This window comes from Malurus melanocephalus, unplaced genomic scaffold, assembly GCF_030028575.1.
Source record: "Malurus melanocephalus ecotype Western Australia unplaced genomic scaffold, MMel_1.1 scaffold_100, whole genome shotgun sequence".
NCBI classification, from domain to species: Eukaryota; Metazoa; Chordata; class Aves; order Passeriformes; family Maluridae; genus Malurus; species Malurus melanocephalus.
The window spans coordinates 1,318,516-1,344,056 of NW_026623332.1; the positions used below are offsets into that span (position 1 = coordinate 1,318,516).

Here is a 25,541-nt window from a genome sequence, read left to right on the forward strand (position 1 = left end):
ACATCTCTGCTGCTTCAAGCTGCTTTTCAGGGATATCTTTGTTTCCATTTACAGCAACTGTGCTTTTCTCTCCACAGGTAATTTAATGTGTGCTGTCAACTCAATGCTGGCATTTTGGTTTGCCTTCTTGCTGTCATTTCCCATGAAGTATGTGTTCTACCGAAATCCCATTTTAAAAATTTTGTTTCTGCTGTCCCCTTTTTGCAGAAATGGTGTTCCTTGAATGCTGCAAATAATTTGTAGATCTTTAAATAACTATTAGCTGTACAATGAGAAACTACAGTAGCTGCTGATGCATTCTTGGATTTCTTCAAGTACTCCGTAAGGCTCTAGATGCTTTCTTCACTCAAAAGCAGGAAGATACTTGTGCACAGCTTTTAGGATTGTTTTCTGATAAATTTTGGGTGTGAACGCATTCTCTTACTGTCAGATATTTCAGTCTCTGCAATCTTTGCATACTTATATTCAGGTAGTCCAGGTGTCTACATTATCATTGCTAAATCTGAGAAGGAAGCAGAGCCTTGCAGAGGTTCACATCAGCTTCACAAGGATAAATGCAAGCACTAGAACMAAGACAATGAGCACAAAATTGAGTAGCAGGTTGAGACCTCTGTTGTTGGCAAGATCCATAATGTGCATCAGTCTGCACTCTTGTGCCTGCAGCAGACTCTTTAATTGTAACTTGTGGTTGCTCCTTCAATACTAAGCCATGTAAGTTCACATGAATTTCATTGTCCACAGCTCTTTACCTGGTTTTTAGAAAGAAAAGAGTGTATATTTACAGTAGCTGTTTTTGTTTGTTTGTTTATTTGTTTTTTTCTGGAAAAGGATTCTGGATGCTCCTAAAAGCCTTTTTTCTCAAATACTTTAAAAATAAAATAAATTAGGGTTAATGATAACTTCCATTCCACTACTGACGAAATTCTAACGAACTATTTAATGGAGGAAGGATTTGAATTTTTTGTACAATTTGGCGCTCCATTGACTTTTTTAATGTGTATGGTGTTTTTGAGGCCCATTAAATTTTCAGAGGAAGAACCRTTCCCAAGACTTTGTCTGTTTCAGCAATAGATTGTTGAAAATTTACTTCTAAAGTATCTCTATATGTGCAAAAACCCCCCACTTTCCTCTCTGGTCAAAATGTCTCTCTGTTAATAGAAGTGTTTCCTACCCTTCTAGGGTTTGGCATCGTGCAGTAGGTTGTTTTAGCCAGCAATGTGTTGTGTAAGATCCATTGCAGTTTTGCAAATGCCTTACTAAGAATCTGGATTGAACTGGCAGAGGATGCGTCCTCTKAGCTTTTAATAGCACTTAGGCAATTACTTATTTTAAGATAGCATTAATAATGTAACAATTGGGTTTTATTTATAGAAATATATATACATAAATGAAAGGAACTTATAAACTCACTCAGCGCTGCTAACAGTTGCCAAAACTTCCTTCTAATACTTAGCTATATTTTTAGGGACGATCACAAGAGGGCAGTGTTTTTTATAGCTTTACATTTTATACAAAGGTGGAACTTCTGGCATTATTTTACCTACAGTCAGTCAAACATTACAGTAAATATAGGGCCTATGTTAAATAATTTAAATTACGAGGGTTCTTATTAAGTTGTGCATCAGTTTTTGAAGGAATGCTTTTAAATATATTCTGGTTTGTTGATTTTTTTCTTTCCCCCCCCCCCACTTCTTATCATGGAGGTCAAAGCTAAAAGGACTACATTAAAAGGACTACATTTGCTGTTAAATAGGGTATCTCTGGATCTTGCAGGATTTCACAAATAATTTTCCAGTTGTATTCTGCCAGGCACTATTCATTAATAGCCATAAAAATATAGGTATCTGGTCTGTAAAATACAGTGTATTAGAATGCTTCTAAATATAAACAAGAACATTCTCTAAATGCATSTGTTCAATTGCTCTGCTCTAATTTTGGCAGAGAGGATATAGGTAAGGTATGTTTCAGCATACTAAAAAAAGTATGTACATTTTTCATGCTTRTTGTTCTGTGTGTGTCCMRAATGGGTAAGGTTGGAGGGCACTAYGGTCTCCCTGCTCAAGCAGGGATGTCCTAGAGCACATGGCCCAGGATTGCATCCTGCTGGTATCTGAACATCTCCAGTGATGAAGACTCCACAGCCATTGCTCTCTGGACAATCTGTTCCAGTGCTCCGTCACCTGCACAGTAAAGAAGYTCTTCCTCATGTTCAGGTGGAACTTCCTGTGCATCAGWTTCTGCCCATTGCCTCTTGTCCCATTGCTTGGCACCACTGAGCAGAGTCTGGCTCCATCATTTTGACATCTGCCTTCAGATACTGATAGACATTGATGAGGTCCCCTCTCTGTCACTTCTTGGGGCTGAACAGGCCCARCTGCCTTGGACTTTTCTGTTAAGAGAAATACTCCAGTGCCTTAATGATCTTTGTCACCCTCTGCTGGACCAGCTCCGGGAGCTCCATGTCTCTCCTTACTGAGGAGTCCAGAACTGGACCCAGCACTCCAGACACAGCCTCATTAGGGCTGAGAAAGGGACAGGAACACTTCCCTTGACCTGCTGGCATTGCTCTTCYTMATGCACCCCAGGATACCACTGGCCTACTTGTACCATTGACCATTGGTGTAATTGTAGCAAAACTTACGTAAAAATTATTTGTGCTGGGGAGTRACAAACATTTTGTGCGTGTTGTGTGAAAAGTGTTGCTTAAGGGTTTTTTACACTTGTCTTTCTACGGAATGGTTCAGTTCTGCTAGGGAGGGAAGTTGTTGCTAAATTGATATAAAAAGTTGATAAAGAAAGGCATGTATCTGCTGCCTTCTAAAATATCTTCCTGACTAGTCTTAGTCAGCACACAGTTTTGGTTTCTAAAAGGGTCATGTTTTCACATAGAGAATAATATCAGTTATTCAGTTATTGAATCAATTATATCGATTATTGCTGAGGAGCTGGCTGAGGAAACACATCTTTAAACCCAGCATATTTTGGTTACTGATTCATCTCCTTTCTAGTATAAAATGGCCATGAAAGTTGGTCATTTATTTTTTTGGAGGAAGAGTAATACCAGATTGTCTGTTTAGCTGTCTTTATTCACTATCAGTGTGTAAGATGACCTTAGGAAAAAGATTCAGGCTTCAGTGGAATGGAGGAGAGAACTGAAAACTTAATCCAAGCTACATGCTGTACATGTCTGCRGTTTTTATTATGGTTCATAAAATGGTGAACTTTTTGATTACACTTGCATAAAATTCATTAGGAATACTTACAAGCACTAGCTACTGAGTGGGAATCAGGTATGTGTAAGTGATCTGGACAGCACAAAACAGATAAAATTACTCTTGAAAACCAAAACAGAACAAATAGAGATATAGAGAATTAGACAGCTGTGTGATAACTAGCTTTTTTTCACATAACAAGTAAGTAATAGAATGGATGCTTCTTTCTGAACAGAATTGGATATATTTTATGCATTAATATTTTCAAGCAGTCCTTTTATTAAACAAAAATACAGTAGATGTTACTTTTAAAGCTCATATAAGTCTACAAAGAAGATTGCACTAGGGACAATAGGGCTTTTTTTAATCTCTAGGTTTAGTTGACAATTGGTATAGAGGATAGTAGCAGATTTTCTAATCAACAAAAGCCTAAGACATAAATGAACCACACAGTATATGCAATATATCTGCATTGCTGTGAAATAACACTAGGGCTTCCAGTTTATTGATAATTTGGTTTTGTTCTTGTTTGGTTATTGATTTAAAATAAGTTAWGTGTTTTCAGGTACATGAGAGAAAATTGGAGGGCTTGTTTTTATTAAGCTACATTTTTCAGCAATGCTTTACTCTGACTCCTTTATATTATTGGTTTGTGAAATTTATAATCCAAATGAGTCTTTTGAATGTAGGTGCTGATGATTTAACACTTTTTTCTTCAGCAAGTGTTAGATACTGTAAAACTGTTGTCTATTTCCAGTTGAAGTCTCTTGAAACACATCCAAGCAAACTAAAGCTAGAAACTCTGTCCATCRCAAAAATACAGATTTGAAAAGCGAAGAAAAGGACGAAAATAAAAGGGGAGATATGCTTACTAAAATCCTGTGCATTTGTGAGAGTGGTCAGAACGCATGAAATGGAAATTGAAATTTACACTGACAGTTCAAATCAGTAACACTCATATACTAACTTGCAAGTGTCTGGGTGTGTTGCCAGTCTCACCAGTGCTTGTCCTAAACCTTATACAGTAGCTATGTTGATTTCCTCTAGTGGTTATTTCAGAGTCTGGTCTCAACATACCTACTCACCAGACAGGAAATTCATCACCACTGGAATTGCTTGTATTCCACTGAATACAGAACTTTTTTTAAGATTTCTTCCCGTCCTGCTCTGCTGTCATTGTCAACTTCCACTCATGAAATATTAAGTCTTAAAGGCAGAATACAAGATAAACCTGTTTTGATTGTCTGCATTTRTCAGTATGTTTATGTAGAATGGAATAGAAGGATATCTCTTCAAAAAATGGATGTCTCTCTGACATCCTCTSTCTGTTGATTCTGGAGCTTTCTTTAAATTTGAAAAGTGTATCAAATTTCTAGGAATGTGGCTTAATACAAGCAACATGTAATAGGGTTAATAGTGTTGGAAGTCTACTCAGTGTTGTTATTCACAACTGCTTGAGTAGAAGTGTCATCTTTTATGTGTATGGCCTGAGGTTTACATATTGAAAAGATATTTCTGCARTGCTTTCCCCTCCTGTGCATAATTATTTATAGCTAACTTTTTTATCTGTCATTTATTTTAGGAAGATACTTGCATGTTTTCTAGTCAGAATTTGCAGTTGAAGGTGGAGATGTTACTTGTATAGATGTGCTTCTGTCACAGCAGTAATGGTGGCTTATACATTTTTTTGCCATGTCAGATGGCAAATACCTCATGTGACATTGGCAAGTTCCAAGTTTTTTGTACTTTTAAGTGAAGRAAATCATTACATAAATCAGAACAGGCCTTAATTAAATTGAGAATCCAAGTTGTGCCAGTTGTCATGTCAGTTAAATGACTATGGAAAACAAAATCTTTATGTCAGTTATGGTAATGTCAGTTTTTTTCTGCAAAACAATGAAAAATCTTTCCAGATGTCACATATATAAGATCCTTTAAATAGGGAGAAAAACATATTAAATAGTTTTCCTTTCTGGGTTAGAAAGGATTTTTTGTTTATTCTCATATTCCTTAGCAAAACACTGAAGCACTGAATGCCTTCAGTTGATAATGCAGAGATGCAGTACCTTGAACTAAGCAGAGCAGAAATTTTCCCAAAATGCGGTGAGGGCTGTGTACCTGTAAGCTCTTCTTTGGGCAGGCATGGTCCAAATTTGGAGCCTTTCCAAGGGCGTAAACATTTTCAGAGAAACCTAAAAACACTTAGGCCCCCGAAAAGTGATGGTGTTGTTTATCTAACTAAAACATTGAATTTACCAACTGCAGACTGCTACTGACAGGGCCAGATAATCTGATTTACCAGCACTTTACCCCACGTAGTAAAGACATCTCTTGATTGAGACTGACAAATTGAGTCATGCACAGCTTTGCAACTATGGGCTCTAAACACTGTTCTGCACAGAAAAAGTGTTTTTAATACATGTAGCAGGCATTAAGATAACAGGGCACTGGTTGGCACACACTGGAATCCGACTGCTAGCCCCTGTCACATGAGGATCCTTGCACTGGGAYTTGCAGGTGTAGGTCTCTTCCCCCTGGGGTGACTTTCCTAGAGGACRGTGCAGAGAAGTGCTGGGACTTCAGAGAAGCATCACAATGATACAGATCAGCAAGAGGCAGATTAAAATCAGGCAGAAATTCACAAAGAGCTCTTGGAGCCTTTGGCGTGCTTGTGGGTTGACCTCAATAGTTGAGGCTCTCCTCAGAGCAGAGCGGGTGATGTGTTGGACCTTCTCCATGGCAACAGGAAAGCAGAGGGCACAAATCAGAGATKTTAGGAGTGCAGGAAAGAAGAGCAGGGGTCAGGAGCAGTGCAAAGTGCCTAATATCTTCTCTTTTTGTTTTAGACAGCCTTTGTGGAGCTGGAAAGCAGGAAAGCAGAGAATTAGAAGTGCAGAAGTGTTTTTCTGAGTGCAAATTGAGATTGTTTTAAAGTTGTAAAAAGTCTGAAATAAATAGCTTCTACAGAGTTTTTAGATCAAAACAGGTTTGTTTTTTTTAAGTTTAGATTTGTGCTGTATTGTGCTTCTCCTCCTGAAGGCTACCAAGCACCTGCTTCTTAGCAGCRTTGAGTAACTGTATTATGGAAATTGTTGATATCTGGGTTTTGCCCAGATTATTGCTTTAGATCCCAAGCAYTCTATCTCTCACAGTCTGCGAAAAGGCTGTGCTGATTGCCTTCCCACACACACCCCTCTGCTTTATTTGTTCAAGCACATGTGGAAGCTTGATGATAAGAGAAGGGTCACAGACCTTTCAGCCAGGAGATCTGGATAGTCCTGCTGGCYGGTACTGACAGGGCAGATAATCTGATTTACAAGCACTTTTTATGGAATGGAGGAAAAGAAATCTCATTGAAGCATTTCCATTCCAAGTAAAAGTTCTTTGCGATGGGCAATTAAAATCTTACACAACACTGCTCTAGGGGATTTTAGTAGCATGTTTCTCAATAGACAAGACAGAGTAAGGGCTAAATCTTTTTTTATGCGTGTGTTACAAACATGGGTGCAAAGGCAGAGGACTGCTATGAGRAACAAAACTAAGCATTTACACAACTTTGTCTCTTAACTGAGTGTTACATTTAAAGTGTATTTTCTTCCTTTTTAATGGCAGATGGAAGGACAAAGTATCAGTTATCTTAAAACTCCCAATAAGTAGTTGCAATACAAAATCCTCCTGTACCTTCCTGAACCTTCCATGGCGAGGAGCTGCTTTGATATATGCTTGTTTAGCTCACGGTGAGTTGTRTTCTGAATGTGGGTGCTGTGACAACGTGAAAACTTGGTTTTCAAAATAATGATGATCTGTGCATCTGTCAAACTTTGTTCCTAAATCTGCACTTGCCACTAAATGTTTTATGAATTTGTACTGAGTTCGTATTTTTCACAGAAGACCTCTCCTTGTTGCAGCTTTTGTTTTTCTTGGCAATAAGTGGAATTATATATGCCACTTAAAGGAAAATAATTGCTTAGATGTCTGATGCCCAAATTACATGATGATCCTGACTGAATCAGAGATATTTTGTCGCCCGTGAATTTGTCTTTATATGGGGTTAAAATGGAAAAACCTTGAAAGTGTCTTTCAGGCTCTTCCCTTTTTAATCCCTCCTTGCTGTGCTGTAGAGACAAATGGTACTGTATGAACAAAATACATGTCTTTTCAGTGCCAGTGTTGGTACTTAAGAGAGGTTTTCAAAAGAAATCAGATTGCACATGGTTATTTTAATACCTTTAGAGGATTCCATGTGATGACATCTCCTAGAACTAAACTTCAGATTTTGTTATGATSTTTTGAGCCGTAGTTGATCTTAACTTTATTGCGAACAAAACATACACCAGGAACGTACTCTTGTAGCGACTCTAATTCGTCATCTTTGTTTGACTTTTTGCTGTACCTGTTTTCATCTATTTAAGCAGTTAAAATACTTGCCAAGTATATTCTGTTTAGCTCTTTGCTAGTCATGGTCTGTCCCCAGTGCAGTAAAAGCAAGACCTGCACAGAAATTCTCCRGTCTCTTGGCTGAATGCACATTCATTCTCCCAGCCCAGTACAGGCTGGAGTGTGTTAGACTGTTTATCTTCTTGCAGAYAAGTCTTGGTAGATGAACCACTAATGGATTTGCGTGGATAAAGAGTTTGTGTAACCAGCTTGTGTGACAGACACTGCCCAGAGAACAGCGCTTCCTGCAGATGACTTCATTGTGGCTTCTTATGTCCTTTTTTTCAATGCTGGGTGTGTGCAACTCTTGGTCTTGGGGCCGTGTGTGACCTGCTGCAACAGCATTTATCTTTCCTGATTGTTTTTCTTTTTCTTGGGCCCCACAGAAGAATTGGGACAGCATTGATGTGTACCTGTGTACATGCGCAGTAAGTCCATGYGCACTTCATTTGGTGTAACTGCACTGGTGCTGGCACCTGCATTGCTGTGTTGCTGCTTATGTTCCACTTGCCTGACTCAAGGGACAAGGCCCTGGGGCTCTGAAGTGCTTCCATAAAAAGTCCTGTTAGCTGGTTGGGCATCACAGATGCAAGGCCAAAATAGATATTTGTACATATGTGACCAGACAGGCGATACAAAAGGATCTTAAAGAAGTGTAAGTTAAAATGTCCGTACCTCTTACAGCTAGAAAATGTTGTAGAGAAGGGATGAGGAAAGGACAAAATAGATTGAGTTTCTTAATTTAAAAGCTTATATGGTTTTGGAAGTTTTTGAAACACCCATGTGTTTAACATACTATGCCTATCTGCAGGATAAGTTTTCTTGTAAGGAAAGGAAGCCAAGTCTGTGTCTGTATTTCAACAAGTTTGTCTTTACAAGTGCTCGAGTTCAACTAATAAACACATACCTTGCTTGTTAATCCTCCATGGTGCTGTCACCCACCTAAAGTGCAGAAAGAGAAACAGATTCAGTAACACAGCTGCATATGGGTGGCCTATCAAGGTCAAAATGGGCAGCCTGGAAAATAATTACACAGAAATRAAGGCTGATCATTGCCACAAATAGTAGCTGCTTTCTGCCGTTCAGTCCCCCATGTTTTAGGCCAATATAAAGAAGAATTGGGCATGTACACACCACTTCTTGAAACAAAAGTGCAGTAAAAGGGCGAATTATATTTGATATTTTTTAAAAGTCACAAAGTGTTACTCGTGTGACAAGACTGAGCATTGCACAAGAGGAACTGTTGGGTGAATTACTGTGCAGTTGTGTTTTATCAGTGCTGTTAATGGATGCGAAAGGCTTGTCTTAGGCACAGAGTGAATCTGCAGGAAGAGGTCTGGTGACTGACCCTGTATGTTGCTATGTAGGGAATTCCCTACACCCCATACTTGAGAATGAGTCACTGATCACAATTATTGCTTCCCACTTCACTGACATGTGACTGTTTCCCTGATTTGTATGAGGTTATTTTTGTCTCTGTTTCTGGGTGCCCTTCACAATGAGAGGGGTCACAATGTGACCCAAGTGAAAACTGTGGGCCATGCTCGTTCCTGGTGTAACTGCCTGCATTGACTCCTTTGAAGCCACATGGGATAAATTTGGCTCTCTTGGAAATGCCACAGCTTGTTTGCTGTCATATGTTTACTAAATGCAGCAGTGATATCAGTGGAATAGAAGAGGTTTGACTTATTTGAATTCTTGTAGTTCCACATGACCAAGTGAAGCATTGTTAAAAATGTTGCGTAAGTCTATTGCATAGATTTTTACAATAAGATGTCCCAAACCCCCAGTAATTCACTTCCATGCATTGAAAAGGAATGTCTTAAGATCATAAACATAGTGATGGAGAAAGTACTATAAAGTTATGTTGATTGAAGAGACTGAATTGCAGCATAATTGTTGGGATGGGGAAGGACGCAACAATTCAGTTCACAGTTTGAGAAGTGCTGGTAATAGGAGAACCAAACTAATTTTATCTTTTCTTTTTATTTTTTGTCTGTTTTGTMCTGAAATATCAGTATTTTTCATGTGTGTTTCAGAGAGCATGGGGAAGGCTCACACTTGAGATTCCTTTTTTCCCACCCCCTCTTACAGATTCACTGCCTATACAATCTTCCTTCTGAGYAGCTTTCATAGTGTTCTGAGAAGCAAGGCTAACAGTAAGAGCTTCTACCTGTATTTCAAGAAAGTCCATGAGAATGTGAAAGGTGTAGATGACAAGAAATTACACTGATGAATAGTTAAACACACTACTCATTTTGGGGTTTGATRTTTATCCACATATCTTGTAGGTAGCTGGCACTTCTATGTGTGCTGGTCCATTAGAGTAGCCTGGGAGCCAATGCTTTGGGCTAGTTTTTAAGTGGGTTAAATTCCCTGCAACTGCTGCAGGACCATGCAGTGGGATCTTGGGCAGGTGCTTCAGTCTCCACTCTCATCGTCAAAATACAACATGAAATAACTGTATACCCTTTCCAGTCCGTTGGTGTGATTTGCCTTTTACATAGTAAATTTCTTTTAGGAAATGAACTCCATCCTCTGCTGTGTTCACTGAGTACCCAACAAGTTGATTCATGTAGAGTTTTAGGTTTCATATAGAGTCATGTCCCTTTAACATGACGTGGTCTGAGTGCAATTTGAATTGAAGTAAAAACTGAAATATATCTAGCAATGTATTAAAGATGGAAGTGGAAGAGGATGTTCCAGGTTTTGGTTTTTACATTCTAGCAGCTCAGGGAACAATGACATGGTATTGGTGGAGAAGGACGTAGTAGGTAAATTCAACTCTGAGGAGTAACTCAATTCCAGGAAAGTCCTGTTAAGCCATTAAAAGCAGTCTTCAATTCTAAAATATCTTGTAGTTTTAGGGAACAGAACTTTACTTCCCTGTGGTTTTTTTTATTTCTCCAGCTATGGTACTTTTCTGTTCCTAAGTCAAATTATTCTTGAAGCAAATAAAAAGTTTCTTTTGTAGTTCTGTAGATGTATCATACATTWATGTTTGCTGATGGTCTGAAGAAGCAGTGAAAATCACCTTTACCMGTTACAAAATAATTTCAGAGAGTTTCCTGTTGTGGAGTCACCACATTCCTAACTTCCTCAGAGGATGAGAAATAAATGCAAATTTTAAAAGTAGAAATGTGGTATATATATGTCTGAGTCTCTTTTAAATACAAATAATGATAATATTGTCATCTTGGCAAATGAGTAATAAAAAAAAAGGCAGAAAATTGCTGCTATAAATTAAATGCCTGATTTCACATTGATTTGTTACACTTATCACCTGCCCTTAGCACATGCTTCTGTCATGACTGTAGGTTGCTGTTTCTCAGGGTTTGGATGTCTGTGACATGGGATGTTCTAAGTGTGAAATTTTTTAATTTAATTTAACGGCTGAGCCACTTTCTCATCTACATTAAATTACTGAATTCTGACAGGATAACATTGAGATGATGGGGCAGCTAGCCTGCTGGGATGCATTCCAGCTTCCAGTACAGAGCTGCCTACGGCAATTGTCTGTGTGTATATTTAATCTATGAGTGTATGCGTAAAGTTGGTATTTTTAAAGGTCTGCATATGCAATATTTGTGGTAGGAAGAAAGATTCTTTGGGTGGTAGAATAAAACTTAACTCTTTACTTGAAAATACATTTTATGTAACTTTAGCCTTGAAAAAAAAATCTGTCTCAAAATKTTCTTGCTCCTTGTAGGCACTGGGAGGTCTGAAGTGCAGCTTCTGCCTACCGAAAACAGCTTCTAGAGAAATCTGTGACAGATTGTTTGCCTCARGAGTAACAGCATGTCCAGACATTTCTATCACTTCAATATTCAAAATTGGCACAAGGCTGCTGAGCAACAAAACAAAGCACCTGGATGTACTTTGCCTGATGCCTCCCAGTCACTAATAGGAAAAGGAATTAGGTGTATCTGTTCACTGCCAGGGAAAACACACATCACAAAATTGAAGACTATAYTAAGTTTGTCTCTTCTATAACCAGAACCATACGTAGACATAAGTAATAAAGTATGAATTGATGAAAGGGGGTAGCATGGTGSTAAGGAGTGTAAGTCCCCTAGAGACCTATATATTCATGAATCATAYTTATTTTTAAAATATTTGTATATATAGATATTAAATGTTCTTACGTGACACATTTCAGTGTGAGATGCACTTTTTTTTTTCAGTGATTTTAAAGCTGGGGTTGTATATCATTGTACAATGTGTCTGTGCTTCCCTTAGAAATAAATGGGTTATTTTCTGCATTTGAAATTCAGWTCATGGTGTTACAAATCCTAGCTAAATTATTTATCTGTTATTAGAAGCAGTCTAGGACAAGTGTGGCAATTACAATGAACAGCAGGAGAAAATAAACTTTCAGTGAAATTCAAAGCAAAAACACTACATGGATATGTAGCTTGAATTGCACTTAGAGTAACATGGTATAATTTCAGTTCTAGTACTGCTGTAAATCACTTACATTTTAAAAATAAGGGTAATTTTCCATCATACAGCAAAATAAGGGTTTGCTCTCTCAATGTGTTAGAGCGGAAAAATGTTTTTCTGAGTTTAATGGTGAGAGCGCTTTTTTGCCCTCTCTGGATTGGGAAGAGGCAGCTTTGGGAAACAAAAATGCCTTTACGAAACCTTAAGTGAATTATTCTCTTTGTAGATTTTGGATTAAAAACCAAAACCAACAGACAAAAGGAAAAACAAGCAARAGGTATTAAATTTAAAAGGAAAGACAAAGATGTGAGAAACATGATGAAAACTTCTCACCYTCTTGTTCAATAACCACCTGTATAAATCATCTACCCAGGGACAGTTGGTGTCCCATGAACATGTAGGAAATTCTGTTCCTTTATTGTTGCTGAAATGCTCCATGCACAGCAGTATATTTTTGACTCAGAGCTGCAATGCCTACATTTCCATGGTTTGGATAAACAATTAAAATGAACTGTTAATTTGAGTAGAGAAGTTTCTGTAGAAAAGTACAACTACAACATGCCTTCCTGCAAGAATTAAAAAGCATTACACAAAAGAGAGGTTCCTTACCCCTGATGTGACTTGGTGAAGCACAGAGGAGCTTGCTCCGGGCTGTGGGACGTGCCTGTAGATCTCTGGCAACTTGTCCGAGTCTGTGACCAAGTTGTGGAAACAATTGAAGTAGGTTGAGGGTAAAAAATAACAAAAGTTTCAGAGGCAGGACTCAGTGTCACTCAGCAGCTCACAAGTTGATTGGTCCYGTTTGCCTTCTGACACAGGCAGTGGCTCCTCTAAATTTGTTCCCAGCAGTAATGTAYTAATCACGGGCAGCACCTTTCCTTTTGTGAAAAGAGCTGTGTGCCAGGGAGACCACCTGCTCAACCACAGGAYAAGGGAATCTGGGAAGCAGCATGCTTCATTGGGATAGCAAAGGGAGCTGCTTGCTGACATCCTGCCTTTTTTTAAACAGGARCTTAAATGGGAATTTATTCAGGGAGCTGCTTTGGATGTGTTACTCTTGGTGCAGCAATGTTTCTTTGTCATAAACCTAAATAGTGAGGGCTGTCACGTTTCACGCGGGTGTTGGATTTGGAATGATTTTCTTTTGTAGRAGGTATTTTTTAAACTACACTTTCAATTTATGTAGTTTTGATAATTCTGTTACATAGCTGGTRTTCAGTTTACAGCATATGATGAGTGCTTTCCAATGTAATCTTTCATTTCACAGTGCTTGAACTGAAGTATTTTTTCTGTATTTCAAGTMTCTTTCAACCTGTAATACATGGAGGAATTCTTTTTCCCAAATAAAATCTGGCACATAGAAGTTCATYTCTGAAATTCCATCATTACTATATATTTTGAAGTATTTATATTTCTGTTAAAACACACTTCCACATTCCTTCTTCCACTCCCACTTCTTGTGGCTGGAAACTATTTAAGTGAATTTTTTGAGAACCCTTTCTGTTTGTTTGCWTAGGAGTAGTAGCTTGATGTTACTTTACAGGTTATCTTATGTATACTGTCCTGTGTGGAGAAGTGACACACAGTGCATACACAGAATAGGTTTTGTTCATCCAGGAAGTGAAGGATTTACTGGATGTGAGAGGATTAAGCTGTCAAGTGTGCAAGCATCCAGCATCAGGCTTTCTSTGTGGATGCAGCTGACAGTGTGTGCTTTTTCCTGGTTTGGAAGTTGCAGGCAAAAGTACAGAAGCTSAGCCTAACTCTGAACACTTACAGATTCAGTTTTGGCAATTGTTTAGCATAGATGAGTGCTTGACTTCAAGTAGGAAACCAGACAGGGTGAGGGGTTTTGATTTAGTTTGGGTTGTTTTTTGTTTTTCTTTTTTTTATCTCTGGAGCCCTGCTATGGTACGTCGTTCAAATCAGAGACAGAAAGGTTTTGGGGGTGATRTACCACCCTGTTTCAAATTGAGCTCAGTTTTTTTTCTGTAAATACAGTTTAGCTTCTCTGCAAATTGGTTATATCATAGCTGAAGCAGCTTGGTTTTAGTATAATAAATCTGCCTGCTTTTAGTTGTCCTTTAGTATCAAACTCAGGATGTCTGGGGTCACATATTTCAGTTTAAAGTTAATTGAATATGTTCACAGTGAGGAGTGATGGTTCTTTACTRGTGCGAAGTGTTTCATATTTTACTTATAATGACATTATTAACATTATAAATCTCTCACAGTCAAGCAAACTGTATTTGGCTTTTTTTATGAGGGAAGTTTCATGTTTTTATTGCATGGATCCAAGTGCTAGCTTTGGATTGTTTGCTTTTTGTAARATGTAATATGAAACTTGTACTATTGAAATTCACCTCCGTATTTTGTTATGAAGTCCAACACCCAGCACTGTAGCAGCTGCAATGCCAGTTCCTCCCTTTTACCAAATCACTGTAAAATTGTCATGCTATTTAGTTGCTCTCCCCCARATTCTTGGTTCTTTTTGTTAATGCATTGAAACTTTTTGGAAATGAGATACCTTAAAAGAATTTGAATTTGTTTGTTTGTTTGAGCTGCTGATACAGTCATAGCTTGGTCTCATTTTAGACTGATACTTAAATGTACAAATAAAGGCATTGAAAAAATAGTAGAATCTCATCAGAAACGTAAGTCTTTTCTAAATGTCTAACTCTGATAAGAATTTTTAAGATGGAAAATCTATTTGTTAAGTAACAATAACAYGTACAAGTTCAGACCACATGAGTGTCGTAGATCTTGTATTGATGTTGTTTCTCTGAAAAGAAGCTTGTTTGGGTGCACTCTCTTGAGAGCATTTTTCTAGTTCAGCTTAGTATCACTCCCTCATAGAGTGATTGGTGGGGTTTTGGTGGGGTTTTGAGACAGGTGCCAAAGTACTGCTTATGGGACATGTCAAGTCTGACAAGTACAAACACAATATATGAGCACATCATTGTACTGTTTTTATTCACTCCTGGGCGAATGGGTCCAGACAGCCGTGCATATCAGAAAGGAAAAGCTTTAAAAAAGGAATCTGTGTTGGAGGTTCTGGTCTGCTGCATTTTGTTCTAGGGAACAAAAAATGTGCAGCTGTTGCTTGCTTGACCTTAAATGGAGATTATCTGGGCTTTCTCCAGGGGGATTAGGAATCTACCACTAGAACATGTTTCTTTTCAGAAATTATTTAGAGATCTGGTTGATGTTTGGGATAATGTCTAAAAAGAGACRTGTTTGTACTTCAGCATACCAGCTCCTTTATTTAAATAATAATCATAAGACTTCTATTTGCATTGGTAGTAATTTCCTGGATTACTTTTGCCTTTCTCATGCTAGGTTTTAAAATTCCAGCTGTAGATGCTGGCCACCTGCATAATCTGTAAAGAATTTGAAGTGTCACTGTCTGGTCCACTGAGAATCATGCCTTTGTGTRGAAATGAACTGTGACCCAAGTCCAATTATTTATAATATACAAATAAATTCAGCAGTGAGTCTGAATACTCAGRTCGGTGAGTTGTTTCATGGTGCTGCTGCTGTTTTCTGTCACACTGCAAAAGCATTTCTGCGATCTGAGAGTTCTTGTGTTGCACRTTTGGCTTAATGGCAATGAAAAACMCRGAGAAGGGAGAAGTGAATGCTCCCACTGATGTGCGCTACTTTGTGTGTGGGACAGAGTAGCAGAGTTTGGGATTGAAGCTAAACTCTAAATTGAGATCGTTCTTTTTTGTGCCCAGTAGTTTTCTGTCCTGGTTCTGAGATGCTTCCTGCAGCATGGGTAATTGCTTGCAATCGTCCAGATATTAAGAAATGTGCCTTACAGGACCCTTTTTGCTGTTCTCTAAGAGAAAAGACACAGATAATGCATCCTTCAGTTGCATTTGTCCTGCAAACCTAATGCAGTCTAAAGGGAGATGTGAGTTTTTTCTTCCTTTAAAAGTACAGGAAAAACACTGTTTTCAGTGCTGATGTGAGTATCATTCCAGWATCACACCAGGCCTAATCAATTCAGAGATAATATTCTTTTTAATGCAWTTGAGGTTTTTTACTTGAAGTTGATAGACTTATGACYCATTTGCTTATATGTTTTACCTAAKGCCTCCTTTAATGATTATCTGACTTMAATGAATCTCACTCACTGAGATCTGTAATCTCAATATCTTTTGCATTTGTGTGCAGTAARTTGCCTTTCTGATGCTGCAGATGCTTGCATAGTGAGATACAGTTTTTGTTAGTGTTATAGGAAACAGCTCTGCTGAAACTCAGTCTTTGCATCATGTCATTTTCCTCTGGGACAAGAAGTATTTACTTTTCCTAGTCATTGGACAGACGTTAAATTAGTTTGATCTTCACATTTTTTTCTTCTTTACAAACAAGATTAAATTTTTGAGGTTGCAGCTTGTAAAGCATACCATTGCAAAATTATTTTTCAAAGTACAAAATTAATGGAAAGCTATACAGCTTGGTCTGAAATATTTCTCATTTTGGGAATGGTGAAGGCTCTGGTAGRACTAGTCATCTGCTTTGTTACCGACCAAAGACATTTTTGGAAAGGTCATCTTGAATGTTTTCATTTCAGTTGCTGTTACTGGCATGARCCTTAAACCATTAAAGTAGATCACAGGGTGCAGAAGCATATCASGCCTGTTTATTGTCTTTGGTGCTTTGACCCAATGTTAGAAGAGAAGGGAAACAAGAAGTTTAGCCTGGCCCTCGCTCTGAAAATTGGCTGTGTCCTTCCTCTTCCCATAYTCCTTTAGGAAGCACTYATTTCACACTGAGACAATAGAGTTATGCAGAGTTGACCCATGTAGATGGTTTATTTTGCGACAAATTATTGACAACACAAAACACCATGTTCTGGTAGACACCTGGTGGCTTTCACACCAATGAAGTGTACCTTTTTACTAGGTTAATGAAGGTCAAWTAATTTACTAGTAGCAGCTAACTGCCATGATGCCAAGTGTCTTCAAAATAGCAACGTTGCACAGGATAGGAAATTCAGTGATCTTCATTACAATGAAAATTCTTCATTTCTATTAAATACCTGGGAAAACTGTATTTTGGTGCTTGCTGGTGTCCTCAATTGGTTAAGCTGAACAATGTGCTTTAGGTGGTGTGCCGAGATCCTTATACCTAAGAAACTGTGTTGAGTGTCTTTCAGATAAACTGTTCTAGGAAGCACAGAGATTAGTTGTGTTATTTGACATGTTGTGAGTGATAGATGAACAGCGGGACAAAGGCACATGAAGGAGAGATAAAGTTGGAAGACCATGTTTCAGTTGCCAAGTGGYGGTGCTGGATTATCTCCAGTTTTGAAAGGGTAACTGCAGAATGGAGGAGAAATGATTGGGCTTTAGCATTTGCTGATACCTTTCTTCAGCTAAAAGTTGTCCTGGCAGAAATGCATAAATATTGCCCAAATGATGAATGCTTTGGCATGATTTTGGTGCTAAAAGGATTTTCGTGTGCAAAATATTGCAGCGATCACCCTCAGGTAGTGTGGAGAGGCAGCCGGTAGACTAGTGGCCTCAGCATCTTGCTTCCCTGGGATTTTCATKCAGATCAACAAGGAGATGGCATAAATCAGCCTTTTAAAGAGTTTTGGGGCTAGTTTTCAGTTCGTCCTACTTTGAGGAGTGGGAACTAGAAACACCTTTCCTTCTCTTGCTTGGCGTTACAGAAGGGTGTCTTGGTGTGTCTTCACTTCTACTGTCCATTGCTCTGCAGTTTGGGGTTTTTTTCCCTTCCCTCTATAGAGTGACTATAAATAAGGCTAGCACAATTCCCATGGTGAGTGTCAGCTATCTATTGCTTTGTATCTTTGTTTCATGCAATCTACAGCTAAAGCACTAAGGGGATTTTTTACTTCATCGGAAATCACTGAAGTTTATTTAAGTAGCAGAATGTCTTTTCCCCCTTTGAAAGTGGAATGCTGATTCACAATTACTTTTTTTTTTTTTTAAAAAAAAAAAAAAAAAAAAAAAAAAGCATTCAGCAAAACAGCACCCCAGAAAATGAAGATCCTGAATTTCATTACCTGAGAATTTGAGGTACAAAACTTCATATTTTTCTTTAATCTGTTGCAGAATGTGCCAAATGAAAACACAGCTCTACCCCATGGTTCAGACCAGCTCTTAGTAGCAAGAACAAATTTTCTGGTCTTGCAGATATTTTCTGACTATGTATTTTGTGTCAGACACCTGCTTCCTCATGGAAGTTATGTTGTCAGTCACTGGAGCATGGAAGCTTTTTAAAGTGTATTCTCAGAAGGTTTTGGCTGCAGCTGCCTGACCACTGAGGAGATGTGAAGGAGAGCTTTTCTCCTGCTTTTGTGACTTGGTTCTTATGGAAGAAACTATTTGCTTTCCTCTTTTTGTGGTCTTTATTGAAAATGAATTGGTTCTGTGATTTTGAAATACAGTCGTCTGTATCAATTGGTTTTGTGAGTACTTGGTATAACATTATTATTGATGTCTCTGTGATTAAAAAATGAAAATAAGGGTAGTTCATTCCCAAACATGGAATTTCCTACCTTCTAAATGAGCCTCCTTCAATCACCACATAYTTCTTTTTCTTCAGGCAGAGAAAGTCTCATTTGTGCCTCTTAAAACTAGCATTTTGCTTGCAAAATGGTTTCCACACTAGAGAATGTGCTGAGTTTTGGTGCTCTTTGAAGAGACATGGACAAATTGTTCTTGTYTCAGTTTCTTGCTGTAGAATGAGCATACTGTCTAGTTTCTTTTTAAGAAACCTGGAGACCTACAAGTGACGAGTACCAGTTGGTGATGAAAGTGATATTTATTTTTTTAGTGTGAACTTCTACCCTTTCTGCCTATATAAAGAAGGTGCTAGGGCTCCCCCTGAGTTTATCGTCCAAGGAAGGAAAACACCTTCACACACTGACACGGATGTGCGGATGCACCCTTACATCATACTGCTGCTTTTGCTAGAGACAAGTGTGTTTCAAGTACCCCTCATAAACTCAAGTGGAAAAGGTTCAATCTGGATTGAAGCCAAACAGTTCAAATATCCATCACTTACTCCACACACAAGTTATGTGACTGCCTTCYGTGGCTGTGTGGTTCCTGGTTTCACACACAGTCTGGTGTTAAATTGAAAGCATTTTTTTTGTTTGTCGGTGATGCAGAAGTTTCAGGCTGGAATTTTCAAATGTCTGACTTTTGAGATTCCAGGGCCTGATTTGCCAGAGGTGCAGAGCCTCTGTAAATGTGTCTGAAATTCAGAGAGTCATGCAAGTGCATGGTGTCTCCTTGTGCATTTAAAAAAACAAAACAAAACAAAAAAAACCCCACCTTTTTTATTTTTCAAAATTCTGGGGCAAGTGCCTGAAATGTTTATGAAATGATATAGAATGTATGTGATGTACTGAGATGGTGGCAGAATCCCTGTTTGAAGCAATTTCATCTTCATAGTAGGTCCTTGTGCTGTTTTGCTTGGTTTGCTGGCTGAAACAACTAGTTCTCTCCGAGAAGAATTCCTGCAGTTGGGACAGAAAACATGATTATGCCTCYAATTTTCCCATCTGTGGAACTGAGGTAGTCACCAAGAAAGGCAAATGAATACTCTATTCATGTTGTGCAGAGCTCTGATGTCCRCAGACCTTATTAACTCTGCATGAGACTGTTTTAGTAGAGAACTCAGTTTGGTCTTCCAATTCTTGGTGAATTGGCTTTACTCAATCCCCCACTTCCCACTGTAGGCTATCCTTGTCTTTTTTTCCTTGTCATTTTTAAATCTGTGTTCAAGGTAATAAGAGATGGAGAAGAACAAAGGTGTGTGTGAGGGGATGTTTTTGWTACTGCCAGCTAATTTGGTTTATCAGCCTACAAGGGAGAGGAAAAGTGTGTTACCTAATCATTCCTTTCCCATCGTATATAACATGCACAGAAGTTACATCTGCAGAACTTGAAGTGCACATGTTCCAGTAATTTCACTCCATTCTTTCTACAAGTGCTCATAGAGACCAATTCTGGATTATTGTTTTTAAATTAAGTGTGCTTTCTTGAGTTTGTGGGAATGCTTGGATTTGCTCTAATATAAATATTTTTAATGTTCCTGCTTTATTTTTGTGGGATTTTTTTTATTGTTTCTTTTAAACTTCAGTTAATTGTGCTGAGTATTACATACATAGCTCATGTTTCTTGTAAAGTCATGAAAAGCTAAGCAAATGGAATGCAGGAAAGGAGAGGCTCAGTTTTCTGGTTTAGGGGCCAACACCTTTCGCACAATATAGATGTCTTCCATTAGAAAAATCGAGACCCTTGGCAAAGAAATTGCAAAACATCACTTTTCCCCAAATGTATGCTCCAGGTTCACATTAAATTTATAGTGGCCTCCTTCTCTTTCTTTGTGTTTTCATGTTTCATTCAGAGTATTCAGTGCTCTRTGCATATTAGGTTTTTCTGTGTTTTCCAAGTACTCCACAAGTACGGGTTGTTGGTTTTCTTCTCTAATATCCACCCAAGTTGCACTCCCTTTTTTGTTACCTTCTTGTTACAGGAGGACTCCTGTTAGTTTCTGTGCAAGATCAATGGCCAGCTCTGCCGGTCTTTGCAAAGTTTGTGCAGGCTGGCAAAAAAAGAGATGTTTTTTTGATTGCTTTCTAGGTTGCTTTTTGCATCCACTTTAGTCATGAGCAGGKGTGTAGTAAGTAATGAATGAGCAATCAGGACTGACACTCAGTAAGCTGATATTTATAGGTATTATCAATGTACATTTCACTTAAAAGTTTTCATAAATGATTGAAASTTGGTTGAGGATGTCTGAGATAATKTACAGGTTTTTCTGTTCATGATTGATTTGTGCCAACTATTCCTAATCCATTTTTCYAATCTACTTCTGTCTTACTTGGACAGTTCATCATTTTTTGTAGTGTGTAACGTGTATTTATGCAGCACTTAAAACAATGGTCTTTTTGAATAGCTATAGTTACTTTTTGGTCATGCTGCTTTCCAGGACAGAATAAGAAACAAAAAGAAATAATGATTCTAACAGTGAAACTTCAGCTGAAAGCCTTTTTTAAAAAAAGTTATTGTGGCAGCTCCCTTTCATCTGCAGATGTTTAAATTTTTTTATAGTAAGGAACATCTGAATTTAAATGCAGTGGGAAGATAAAATGAACACTTAATAAAACAAGTGCTTCTATACTTAGGAAAGACCCAGTTGTTATCAGTGGAAAATTCCAGGCACTGTTGCTTTTAACGTCATATTAAGTGGCACCTAGAAGTGTTTTGTGTTCATAACATTTGCCAGAATATAAATGGAAAGGATTTATGACAGAAATAATATTGGTGTTGTGTGGAATATGAAGGAATGTTATAAGAACACATAAAAGCAAGCAAAGTGTGGYTATTCAGGGGGAGATAAGCAGAGGAGGGTGTATCATCATCCCGTGTGCAGCTCTGGGAGTGCCGCTTTCACCCTTCAGGAACGTAGGAGCTCAGGGGGCAGAGATGAGGGAGTCAGGAAAGTCAGGAAGGGCTGCTGGGTGACTGCAGCCTCTTCTAGGGAGACTGCCTTTGTCGCTGCAGTAACAAGATGCGTCCCTAGGGATCTTGAAAAGTCTTTTCAGGGTTAATCTATTGACTTCTTTTTCGTTGGAGGTTTTTGCATAATACCTTGAGGGATGGTAGAAGGAACAAAACCTCCCCAGTTAAGCGCTGACCAGAATTCCAGTTCCCTTCCCTTACTAATACCCTGCTATATTTCTGGTTTAGTCAGGATCCCCTGCTGAATGCAGATTCTGAAAACAGAGAGAGTCTCTGACTATATGCTAGGATTGTGCTGCTGGTCCTGTGCATGCTCTCATAATTCATACAGCCAGCACAGGCAGGACTATTTTGAAAGATAATAAAGTGCAGGAGRCCTTTGGTTTTATTCTGTTATGCCATCTTCATGTGCAAGTTCCTTTTCTTGAACTGATTGCTAGTCTAAACACCAGGTCTTGGCCAGTAACTTGACAATATCATAGCAACTGCGTAAAAAGGTTTTTTTCAGAAGCTTAGAAAACATTCAGTCTATGTACTTATACTTTGAGAAGGTTTGGCAGTGCCTGGAGTTGAGATAATTCAGCTTGTGGACATGTTCATACTAATCCAGCACAAAGCTGTGCCACTGCAAAATGYGTTGTCTTGTACATTGCTTTCCCACTTCAGAGTGTGTGCCAGTGCTAGATCTCACATGGCCTTGTACAATGAATCTGATAAGAGTCTGACCTAGATACAAATAACCTTCATGTGAGTGGGATGGAGGGAAGAGTGTMGGACTGGGGCTGTCAGGAGGGAGCTGAAAGGTATGAATGTTTGAAGTGGTGAGAAGAGGCAGGAGAACAGGCCCCCTCCCTTTGATAGCAGTGTATGTTTATGCTACATTTAAGTGACCATGCAGTAGCTATCAAAGCCCTGTAACTGTGCCATCAGTAAAACAATTTCTGCTTGKTTTTTATTTATTTAATTTTTTTCCTTCCATGGTGAATAGCTACCTGACCTTAGCCTTTGTTTTCTCCCATCTCTTGTAGTATCCCAGCAACCRTGTACTTGCTATGCTTTGCTCTTAATTCATTTGTAAGCTGTTGTGCTAAGGGACCATGTCTTCCTCCCTTGTTGTGATTATCAAACCTGACCTTGATAAAGTTCACAAGCCTCAGCTGCAGTATAAACAATGTTGGGGAAGAAGTAAATGCACAAATAACAGTGACTTGTAATACTGTCAGATTCCTCCCAGGCTTATGAGAGTAAAATCTGTGAGGTCTGTAATTAAGTGTGTTGCCCTGTGTGCAATGGGGATTTCATTAGTGAAGGAAGCTTTAACAAATGTGCTTRTAAAAGTGTGACAGTTAGAGGGAGTTSTGCTTTTAGGAGGCAGATGAATGCTATTACTGTTTATTCTTCTCCTTTCTGAAAGCTTTCCACTTTCTAAAAGTTTATGATGATAGTGATGGTGTCTGTAAAAAGCATTAACATTTTAATTTTTTATTGGAAAAGCTTTAAAAAGTCATACTGCATATGTGGTATCCATGCAGTTCAGCTCTGGCTATATGTCTTTGAGGTGATCCCTTTTCAAATGAATTTTGATTCTTGAATTTTTATCTACAAGGTTGGCGCCTMACTGTGATTATTCTTTTCTTGGCATAGTGGAGTCAGTATGTTCTCAGTCACGTGTACACATATTTTAGCTCTAATCCTGAAAGGAAGTCCTGATGTGTCAAGTAAGGGCTGGCTTGCCTTTTAATTTCTAAACTTTATCCAGGGCAGATTTTAAAATCTTTATATCTTAAAATTTGGATCTTCTCTCAGTTGTTTATGATATGCTTTTGCTGCCTCTCCATCTCTTTAGTTGATTYGATGGCTTTTGTGTTGCTGTTTGCTGATTTTTGTTTGTTTTCTTCTGATACTCTTATCCCAGATTGCCATATCTCAATTTTCCTTTCATCAACCTTAGTTTGCATGAGCTCTCAGTCTAGAAAACAAGGTATTTGCTGTCGGATTTCCTGTCTCTTCAGCCTTTGTGATATTTAGCTCTTTATCATAAATTGCTCTTTCTAAGCTTTTTTATTCACAAAAGTTTCTCTTCTTTGGACGTGTGTTACTGTTTCAATGACTTTCTGGTTCCRGTCATTGCACTACCAGACATACTTGCAATTGGGTTTATGCCAGAGGTGTTTAAAGTCACTGCTTTATGCCTTCCCTCACCCCCTTTTTCTGTAAACTGACGTACCATATATAGGCAATCTTGTCTTGTATTAAGCTGATTTTCAAGTACGGTAAATTGTGAGATCCTGTCAAGTTTGCTGTACCTGTTGTGGTCCCTCTTACATTAATTACTTTGCAGGTTGAATATCTATATGAAGTATGTGTTTGGGATTATTTTCCAAGCCTTGTTGGTTGCTACTGGCAGTGCTAACCTCTCTACAACACACCTGTAATTCCCAGTACCTCACAATTTGATGGCATTTCAATTTTGATTTTAATGATGTTTTCCTCATTAAAAAAATTCCCCAAAGAACACCACATGTACCATGACTGGAATAAAAGTGCAAGGGCATGATTAGATGTTCTTTCCCYTGTGACTGCTGGAAATTTGTGGAAGCATAGCAAAATGTGATACAGCCTAAGTGTTGCTGCCAAGAATTGTAGTGATTATATCCTGCTGAGCAGAAACACTGTCTTCCCTMAAAGGCAGAATTGGAGCAGAGTAGAACAGTAGCTAGGTGGTGGTGACATGTAGATTCCACAAATTAGGAATTCTTGTCTGTAGTCTTATTTTTACCCAGCTTGGAATCTGTTACATTGTGAAGAATTCAGCTTTTTTTCTAGTGCATTTCCACAAGTCACAGCCTTTCTGTATAAATGATTCCTTAAAATTAGGGCCTTATTCCATGGTTGCAGCCTTCTATTGCTTTTTCTGAATGARAACCACCATCCTTCTTGTTTCACCTGAAAAAGGATGAGCGATCTTTCAAGATAACCTGAGTTATGGCAGCTATTCTGACCTGAAACACTCAGCCTCATGGTAGAAAGAAATCTGGGTGGGGAGGAAGGGATGGGTAAATCCTTTTTCCTTACCTAGGGTGGGAAGCAGTTGCAGAGCTTATCAGTGACTGCTGCTCTGCCTGTGSAGATCTAATCCTTTTCCTATCACAGGTGACCCAAATGCAAGAGGCATCTGCAATAGTGCATTTGGGCTTGCTGCTGCCACATCCACCTCTTCTTTCTTCCACATCATCYATCAAGTGATGTCCCTGAGGCACAGCTGGAGGGGTCACCCATGTTTGTTTCCTCAACTGTCAGTCAAAAAAGGAATCCTTAGCTCCTGCTAACATTGGTTGTGTTGATTCTTTGCCTTGGATTAGTTGTGGATGCGAGGAATTGTCTTTCTGTTGAGTAATGCCTGTAAAATGTAGCAAGAGAAGAATAATCCCTGTAGACAGGAGTTTATGGCAGAGTAGGGCAGTGCAAGCAATTGTCCAAAAGGGATCACTCACTTAGCATAATTCTTGGTGCTCTGATAGTTGTTAGTAATGGACTGTGAAAACTTTACAAATGTAGTATAAACAGCACAAAATTATTTCGGGTGTAACTTTCATGAAAAACCTCTTTCAAACCCATTGGGTTTTTGGTTTTTTTTTTTTTGGTTTTTTTTTTTTTTTTTTTTTTTTTTTTTTTTTTTTTTTTTTTTTTGATTAACTATTATATTGACATTATTTGAATTCACCTTTACTTCGTGATGTATTAAATGGCATAATTTGACATGATACAGCATATTACACACACATTGCTGGACTACTCTGTGTGCTGAGACACTGATCTACTTCAGGCAGAAACTATGGGCATGTTTGAAGAAGATAATTTTAATTAGCACAATTGAAAACGCAGCTATATTTCACCTAATTTATGCAAATGTTGTTACACTCTGTCCACAGAAAAA

The 25,541-nt window shown here is 38.4% G+C and overlaps 2 protein-coding genes across 2 annotated transcripts in view; one reads left to right on the plus strand and one right to left on the minus strand.

Annotated features, from left to right (window-relative positions):
• CEP85L (centrosomal protein 85 like) overlaps positions 1 to 25,541 on the plus strand; it is a 103,666-nt gene that overhangs the window by 49,035 nt on the left and 29,090 nt on the right. The gene's annotated exons all lie outside the window — the stretch shown is intronic.
• Positions 5,792 to 6,040, minus strand: PLN (phospholamban). The gene has a single exon (XM_057368982.1). It carries the CDS (start codon positions 5,948 to 5,950, stop codon positions 5,792 to 5,794), a length of 159 nt encoding a protein of 52 aa, XP_057224965.1. The 5' UTR covers positions 5,951 to 6,040.

Bases quoted from the DNA above. Each gene is read 5' to 3' on its own strand.
- PLN (XM_057368982.1), bottom strand. From the start codon at position 5,950: ATGGAGAAGGTCCAACACATCACCCGCTCTGCTCTGAGGAGAGCCTCA.